At 36.0% G+C, this 9,236-nt stretch overlaps 1 protein-coding gene across 3 annotated transcripts; it reads right to left on the bottom strand.

The window, feature by feature from the left end:
- Nucleotides 1-2,792: 2,792 nt before the first annotated feature.
- Nucleotides 2,793-8,872, bottom strand: anxa3a (annexin A3a). Of its 3 annotated transcripts, none has more exons than XM_068311006.1 (15): nucleotides 8,791-8,867; nucleotides 7,890-7,922; nucleotides 7,744-7,778; nucleotides 7,604-7,651; nucleotides 7,435-7,522; nucleotides 6,781-6,875; nucleotides 6,423-6,536; nucleotides 6,169-6,259; nucleotides 5,881-5,960; nucleotides 5,414-5,470; nucleotides 5,205-5,298; nucleotides 4,976-5,071; nucleotides 4,595-4,653; nucleotides 4,173-4,295; nucleotides 2,794-3,301 (listed from the first exon to the last, which is right to left on the bottom strand). In XM_068311006.1, the coding sequence occupies exons 3-15, from the start codon at nucleotides 7,756-7,758 to the stop codon at nucleotides 3,242-3,244; spliced, it is 1,020 nt and encodes a 339-aa protein (XP_068167107.1). In that variant the 5' UTR covers nucleotides 7,759-7,778; nucleotides 7,890-7,922; nucleotides 8,791-8,867; the 3' UTR covers nucleotides 2,794-3,241. The 3 variants fall into 3 exon arrangements, with proteins under 3 accessions (XP_068167106.1, XP_068167107.1, XP_068167105.1); XM_068311004.1 differs by having other exon boundaries at nucleotides 2,794-3,062; XM_068311005.1 differs by lacking the exon at nucleotides 7,890-7,922 and having other exon boundaries at nucleotides 2,793-3,062; nucleotides 8,791-8,872.
- Nucleotides 8,873-9,236: the final 364 nt, after the last annotated feature.

Here is a 9,236-nt window from a genome sequence, read left to right as displayed (position 1 = left end):
AGAGTAAGCTAAAATAAACTTAGAGTGAAGTGTGTTCTCTGTGGATTTGTCGTTTCCCCACAAGATAATAGTGTTTGATAAAAGAACTCGTACTAGTGATGCTACAGAATGTTAAACAGTCTAGTTGATCAAACTCTCAGCCCCTTAAACAAAATTGAAATTGAAATGATTCCCAGATTAGGGACAATCATGCACTTAAATGTTATAAATTAATCTGGATTTTTATTTGCTCAGAACTTGACCATACTCTAATCTTAGATCTGCACCTCATCTTGATCAATTTAATTCAAGCTCAGTTATTTATTTAGCAAAATCACAATCACACTAAGGCAAAAATTCAACAAAAAATAGACACAAAAAGTGTACTAATGATTTGAATTGTGGGAAATGTAGGATACAGTCATCATAAGCATGAGTCGTGCCAGGATTTGCTGTTGTACATCATTATAATCATTCCCTTCATGGATTTAACACTGTATAACCTCTCATCCTGTATGACACCTTTGCCTCCTTTATATTCATTTACTCCAGCTGATAATTACAGGGGAAATACACGCTGAATTTAAAAAATCATGTTTTGTGACTGTTTGTTTTATCAGATATCTGTCAAAGAACAGGATACAAGTTCTCTATTATGTTTCTGTGGCCTAAAAATAAACACATGGACTGTGAGGAAAAGAGGAAGCAGTGTTTAATTTCCCTAAAGCAAAGCAATCACTGATGTTTTGTCATGTACAAAAAGAACAATGATAAACTACAGCTGAATCTTCTCCTTTAATGACATTTAAATTATTCTAACCTATGAATTATGGTTTATTGTAAAGTTAAAATATCTTAGCAGTTTTGATTTTAAATGGGTCACAAAAGATGGCTTGTGATAACTTATTTTAAAATGTCTTATTTGCCGAACAACTGTTTCTCTGCCTCATGGACACGAACAAACACTCCCTAACAGGGGATTCTAGTGGAAGCTGTCGAGGCCTAAAGATGTATGGAAGGGCTGCTACCTCTCTTCCTGTTTTCTTTTAAGTTCAGATAAAGAGGGGAGACGTGAATTGTGGGAGGCAGGGTGCCAAGTGAAGGGTTTTGTGTGATCATGTTGGCTTTAATGAGGAAAACGTCTTTGGCCTGAGGCTCTCATCAGCCTCAATAGTCTGGGAGACTGTCTGGCCCTAGTTTTAACTGTCAGCTCTCTGCAGGACTGGAGATGAAGAGGATCGGAAGAAAGACAATAAACACATCTGTAGATATGATTTGGAGGCTGCAGCAAATGTTTTTTACATAAGCACAAGTGTACATCTGTAAATATATAGAAACTAAAAACTGTCCCATAATTATTAAGTAACAAGTATAATGTTTCCCACCAGAGTGTAGAGTACTCGATTTGAGGCAATGTACTCGGACGCTCTCAGGTCTCTGACAGCCAATCAAACATGGATTTCCTGATAACTTTATTTCATAGTAATTAACTGTCTAAATTGTAAAGTTGAAGTATTTTTTTTACCTTTAAACAGCTGTGAGCAAAAGAACTTCTGATTGAGATTCATTTCAGATTCATTGGAGATCTTGACTGATATCATCGCCCAGCTTTAAATCTAAATATGGAAAATGTTTCTTCTGATTTTGTGAGAATAACTAGTATAATGTCATTCAATTTCATAATGCTATTAAAATTATGAAATTCACATAATTGTCAGTGTAAAATACCGTAGACTTACAATCAGGCTAATCATGTTTATCTCTCTGTATGCTATTGTGTAGTGAAATATGCAATACAGTGTACCAGTCACATGACCACATTTCCAGTGGTTTTCTGCACTATGCCTCCATCTTTAGGAGGAACTGATGTGAAATGGGTCTGATCCTGATTTTCATACCAGTAATTTACTGACACTGACGATGGAATTTGAGAATTTCCTCACTAAAATTATTATTTTGAGCAGCTGTTACAACCTTTAATTGTTGAAGAAGTTTTTTGGGAAAGAAAAAAATCAAGTTGTAAATGACTCCTGATTTGTTTTCAAACTGCTCCTCCTTAATGCAGTGGTTTCAGGAGTATGTGTCTCCCGTCATGAGACACTTTCAATACCAATCCTCCAGAAATTTCTCAATTTCAAGTGATATGTTTCTGAAATAAAAATACAAATGTATTATTAGGATTTTTCACGTTGTAATTTGTCAGAGTGGTGCAAATCTTAGATACTTCATACTCAGCTGGTTGGATAAACAGCAAAGCATTGCATATTTACTTATATGTACATTTAAAATGTAATCTACAAGTAATGTGTAATGTACTGTAGTAAGAAGTGCAGTATTTGTCTCCATATGTGGATTGGAAATATAACGTATCATAACATGAAAATACTCATGACACGTATGAGTACTAAAAACTGCAGAAGAGCAGTGATGCTTTCTGTTAATATTTACTCAGTGGTGGAAAATAACAATCATATACTTAAATACATAAATGATGTCATTGGTGCTGTTTTTCTACTTTCTAATATTTCAAACAAACATACATAGAATTAATGATGAATAAGCAAAGACATTAATTCTAACGATCCTCCTGATTTCAGTGAGTCTAGATAACAGATTAAATAAGGTTGGAGCAGTCCAAACTTTACCTGTTGGTGATATTGATGGTAATGCTAAAATAATGATTTAAGAGTTTATTTTTCAGATACACAAACAGTGAAAAACTGATTAAGAACAAAGACAAAATGAAACACAGTAACTCATTTTTTTAATGGTTACACTGACATTACAGTTAATGATTTTAGACCTTTGATATAATTTAAGAACCCCCCCCCCCGCCAAAAAAAAAAAGCATTACTGTAATATAGCAACAAACATTCAGGGAAGCGTCTCTCAAATCATTAAGATTTTTAGCAGTGATTAACTTAACTATATAGTAACTTCATTGCCATATAGCAAAACCTGTTTCAAGAAAAAAATGAAGACAAGGGGAAACAAAGAGGGTTTGACCGATGCAGATGTTAGGACTCATCATCTCCTCCACAGATTTTTAGCAGAGTCTTTCTATAATCTCCTCCACAATCAGACTAAAACAAAAAAAAATAAAATTTCATTTTCTAAATTCATGTTAGATGTCTGTTTCATGTGCTTATGCACTATCCAGAGTTAGTAATTAAAAGTTTGAAGATGGAATTAAAGTAGAAGAACATAAAATTAGACAAGTGCTGTAGTGTGAGTCAGGAGGTTTCTCGCCCCCAGGTGTTAGTTAGTCATCTCCTCCACAGATGGCCATCACACAGTCAGCGTGGCTCCCCCCAAGATCCGACTGCAGAACATGGCAACACAAATGAGGAGAAGTGTGTCCAGTTCAGAGCAGTGACTTTAAATAAAGTGTGTAGGCTAGAACCAGCAGAACCAGTAAACCACACGTTTATTTGAACATGATCCACTCATTCAGAAAACGTTTGGTTGTGTTGTGTGTTTAGCAGTCAGCAATTAAACTGTAGAAGGTTTTTTAAGGAGCTGTTATTAAATCAGCCAAGAATGAAATGTTTCACTTGTGTTTTTTGTTTACTGTATTTATCTAAGTGCCAGATAAATAAGAAAGCTTATTTACAGCATTTATCAACAACTGATGGGATGTATGAAGATTTGTTAATGACCTCCGTGGACATGGCAGCCCAATATGCCCTTTCCTTTGCTTCTTGCAGTGCACCAGGTAGGTGGGGTCCTTAAAATCCTTTAATAATTTGACCAAACCCACCTGGGAAAATGCAAGGGGCAAAATAAAGTGATAGAAAACACCCAGACAGCCTGGACACTCCAGTGCAGAGCAGTTCCCTCACCAAAATAACAGATGTTTGCTGTGACTGAGTTAGTAAAGATTAGCTACACATTTCAAAAAGCTGTGTTATTCTGCACTTTTTTTCATGTTTGTACATCTCAGAAGATCAGTTTACTTTTCTATTATTTTTAGAAGCATAGGTATTAGAGTATCTTGCCATTGAAATCAATCCGTTGAAAGTTTCAGTTGATAAAATAAGATACCGTGTGTAAAATTAGAAATGAAAAGTGACTGAGATGTGCTGCAATGAAGAAAGTACAGCTGGATATTTATTAGAAAAAAACCATATGAGAGGATAATAATTCTTTCTTATAGGATTTACTGCAATGAAGTGTAAAAAATTGTTCCTCACCTCAATGGCAGAGTGCAGCGAGTGCTCGTAGAGTTTCTTATACTCGGCTCTGATGTCCAGCAGATCGATTTCAGACCGACTCACCATGATCCGGTTCAGAGTCCACTCATCAGTTCCTGCACCCTGGTAATGATCAGAGAGACAGCATAACTATACATTTATACACCTGTGCTAATGTGGAATATTAATCTTCCAATCATCTATTTTAAGTCCCAGTAGATGTTCTCTCCTGAAAATTTATCTAAACTGGCCCATTGTAACAAGCTCAACTATGTTTAGCTATTGACCCATTAAACTGCATATTAAACCATTAGAGGATGATGTAGTCCACCAGGATTTCCTTCTGATAAATCTGCATGAGCAGATAACTGTTTGGTAATAAAGTTTGGCTGTGAAATCACGCAGTAAAACACAAAACTGACCTTCATGCTGCCACGGAGACGTTCGGCAAAGTAGATCGGTACGCTCTTCACACATTTCACTGGACAAGTGACAAAAGTCAGCATTATGGTTACAAACACGCACGCAAGCACGCACGCACGCACGCACGCACGCACGCACGCACACACACACACACACACACACATTCATATATAAGATGATGTTCATATATTTTTTTTTATATATACATATGCATGCAATTATCAGTGTTATTATTGAATGTTATTTAAAAAAACATAGCTACTTTTCTGCTTCATTTCTGTCAAGATTTTCCACAAGATACTATACATTTGGCCATATAGCCAATACAGTAATGTGTTATATATTATTATATATATTATTGTATAAGTACATGAACCTACCGATAGCCACCAGCAGCTCCCTCAGATCGCCTGACATCTCCTTTTTGATGCTTTCCTGCAAAGTGTTGCCACCAATGGTCTTGTATTCAACAAGAGCTACAGAAAGAAATCACTGTTTACATTTCCAATTAGTCCAAACTACATCACCCCTAACGGATCAGTCCAAAACAATCATCATTTGACAGAATTAATCCAAGTATAACCTAAATAAATGTGAAACACGACGTACTTTGTCTCAGTTGAAATATATTTCTTTGACAGAGAATTTCAATGAATTTAGATTCATCGGTGCCCCACTTCTTCTCCCCAGCATTATAAAGGATCTAAGTTGGACAAAAATGGTATGGTTAAAAATACTAAATATGAAGATTAGAACTAAGAAAAGATAGAGTTTAATACAGACTATATACTGAAGTTTAAACAAATGTGACTGTGCACCTGTGCATCCTCTCTTGCCTTCTCTTCATCTACGTCGGTCCCTCCATCCCTCAAGCCCTGAAAAAGGTGGAAAAAAACAAAACATCAGTGCAGGAATTTTGGAAGTTTTAGTTATGTAGCCGTCAGCACAGCACTGATTGAGACTATCAACCATCATACATATCATATGTATATCTCTTTGTGTTTTATACTATGCCAGACTTCTCAACCCTAGAGTCCGTCCTGCACCATCAACCAGGAAACACTGGTCTGTCAGAAGGGTAAGGTGAAGGAATCATATAGGAAACCAGAGCAAATTAACGTGTCTGCATAACTGCTTTCATTTCAAGAGTTCAGTTTGTGTTTCAGCACTACAAGTTGAAATGTACCCTTGTGTCGACAGTTTTGCAGGTCGGCAGTGTTATATTAAAAGACGTAATTATGTGTATGAAACAAAATGTTCAGTTTTTTTTATCAGAATGACAAACCTCAGCCAAAAGGAGCAACCCCTTGGCAAAGTCTCCAGAAACTTCCCTCTTCAGATCAAAGATCAATTTCTTCTCTGTTTCTAAAAACAAAACAAATTCATAATCACAATGAATCACAAAGCAAGAAATTCACGCTAAAGATTAATCAGTCCAGCGAATTTGAACAGATGAGTAGGATACATTTTTCTCCTTGATTAAAATTTGGTTTCATTTTAATGATGCAAACCATTTTACTGGCCTCACATTTTAATTAGAATCTTAGCAATCTTGGCCGTTTAAATTATTTACCTTTCAAATAAACTTCATTGAGAGCCGCGATTTGTTCTGTTGATCTGGAGGCAAAGATCTCAATCAGGACGTCGCAGTTTGCCCCAACACCCTGCAATATCACACATTTACCACAGAACACTACATGGATGAACTCCAGTTACGTCATGAGAGATGAAGAGAGTAAACATGAGCCATATTAAACACAACATGTAATGCCCCTTTTGGCAGAGGTGTAGGAGTTAAGGGAAAGTGTTTTGAGTGAGTCAGCCAACCTTTATGGCCCGCATTATTTCATGGCAGTCATATGTTGCAGGGGGGGTGATGAGCGCCACCAGGATGTTCTTAAACTCGCCATCAGTGTCCCCTTCCAGGTCCTCCAACAATGTCTACAGTATAGAAGAAACACAGCTGGTAAGCTTGCCAACAGAATCCTAACCGTGAAAAGAAAAGAACTGCATTAAAATGTTCACTCTGATTTGGTTTCCAAACAGACACAATTTTATTTATAGACAACCAGAACAAGTTGTCTATAAGCTGATGACGAAGAATCTAGAAGGTTTGTTTTCTTTTTCTTGACACTCCTCAAAGACTTTTGACTCTGGATAAGAAACAACGCGAGTGATACGTTACCCTGCCAGTGGCTGCCTGATAAGCTTCACAGATGAGCTGCCTCTGAGCGTTACTTCTGTGGGTCAAGATGTCAATCAGAGTTTTCTCGTCTGTGCCTGAAACGTTTGCAAATGAAATGAGTAGAAACACGTCAACAACCATGCAAAAAGTTGCACCATTAAACAAACAAACAAACAAACACATAAATAAGTAAATAAATATCTATTTAAATAAATAAATAAATAAATAAATGAATAAATAAATAAAGCCATACATACATATCCTAAAGGTTGAATAAAAAGGAACAAAGTGACCAATACATCTTTAAAAAAGCATGTTTTTAAAAATGTGTGTTTTTTTATCTATCATTTAGTTCTTTAGCTCTTACTTTTGTTATACACATGAAGCCTAAATCTACAATACTTCGAAATTACAATATTTCTTCTTCAGGTTTTTTTTAAAAAAATTGGCAAAAAAATGCTTACAAAAAACCACATTGCTAGCTTTAAGGCTAGAGTTAGGTATGGAAAAATTGGTTATGGTAAGAGTTTGGCTAGGTTGTCCACAGTGAATCGAAGTGAATGTAATGTCCTAACTGCGCAAACCTGTTCGCATATGTGTGAGTTCATGTGTTTGCGTGCAGGTGTGCACGTGTGTGTGCATGTGTGTTCGTACCAAGCCCTTCGATGGCCTTCCGTAGTTTCACAGCATCGTCCTCAGCATCAAAGTTTGACTTGGGTTTAATGGTTCCTCTCTCACCAGGCTGTAGAACATGTGAACATTTACTCATCTCTCTATTTTTCTTTTATTCTTTGTGTCAAAAAAACAACAACTTTGGACATACTTTTGCCGAGAAAGAGGACGGAGACTTCACAAGAGAATCCAAGTCTTCCTGCAGAATATTTATTATTTGTGTTCAATTGCATGATTAGATAAAACACTATCAAAAAAAAACAACAACAACAACATCCAAAAACAGCTCACCCATAAATCTGCCATGATGACGGAAGGAGGTTCCTCTGGGGGAGAAAAAGGATATTTTGGGGGTATGGTGCAAAATCAGAATCTGCATTATTACTGTGTTCACAGCAAACTGAAGTGACACCAGCACAAATTCAGTGTGCACATACCTTAAATGATCACCTTCACTCTAACCTTTAATTCTGCAGAATTCAATAGCATGAAATGGAATAAGTGCCATGCTAAAATTATAATTCATATTTGTAGTACTGGTGATAATTATACAACTACCAATGAATGAATGAATGAACTAACAAACGAACGAATAATGTCTTCATTTTCACTGCCATTTTAACAAATTGGGACATTTGGAAAATTAAAAAAATGTAATCATTACAGTATAATAAAACATTTAAGTATGACTCGTTAGTTAAAATTCTTAAACTCAGGGCTGAAGTAGCAAAAAAATGATTCAATAGTAAATTACGATAAACATGACCTAATATTACTTCTGTGCATGTGTGTTTGTTTCTTTTTCAACTGGATATGTGATATATCATTTTATTAATAGTTGAAAGTTGTCTGTGAGGATCATTATGGTCATTATCATTAGGATCATTATCCTTATGTGTACAAATCTATCTGCTCAGCTGCTCTTGTGAAACTGCAGCAGTTACTTTACATAACCTTTCAACCTCAGATGCGCCTCATCAGTGAGTCCATCACTAACATGTACCCCAAAGAATAACCTGCAAAACTTCAACCATGCACTATACTTGACATCATTTAGCAATATGAGTAAGAGGAGGGTGTTGAACTAAAACAGGACATAAAAATATAATCACACGCAATTAAGTTTCAAATTAGTGTTGCGTGACTGTAAAGAATACCAATTTAAGAACCTTTTACCAAGGTTAGAATGCATTCATGTTGATATGAACCATCTTTGTAGGTGACTGACTTTTGATTTAATATTTGAACTACAATGTATAATTCACAACAAAAGTCAAACACAGAATAAATGCTTGCAAATAGATCAATGAAAGATACTGAAAGCAGAGAAAAACCCACCTGAACAAGTGCTTGAACCGGAAAAGTGTTCCGCCACACCTTAACCGGCTGCGCAAACCGGCCGAAGGGCTCAGGTAGCCACGCCCATGGTTTGACAGGTTGGTGCTGCCTTCAGGAACGGCTCGTACATTTCAACATCCGCGTACACTAAAAATACCTTCTGACAATGAGAAGGAGCTCTGTCTTCATAGGACTAATGACTAGATTACTAGTCATTAGTAATCTAGTCTGCCTTGTTAAGAATAAAATACGTGAAGTGAGTGAAAATAAAAATGTATTTTACATTATTGAGAGCTGATGACAAAACTGTAATATTATTAAAAACAGAGTTCTGTTATTGTAAAACAACAGAAAATATGTTCACCACTTGTCAGTTTTTGTCACTTCCAGTAATATCTGACAGAATCTTAAACAGAAATGATAAATCAAATTTTACATACACCATC

Source organism: Antennarius striatus, chromosome 3 (genome assembly GCF_040054535.1).
Source record: "Antennarius striatus isolate MH-2024 chromosome 3, ASM4005453v1, whole genome shotgun sequence".
In the NCBI taxonomy this organism is placed as follows: Eukaryota; Metazoa; Chordata; class Actinopteri; order Lophiiformes; family Antennariidae; genus Antennarius; species Antennarius striatus.
The sequence above is the reverse complement of the archived record's forward strand: the minus strand, read 5'-3'. Positions and strand labels throughout refer to the sequence as shown.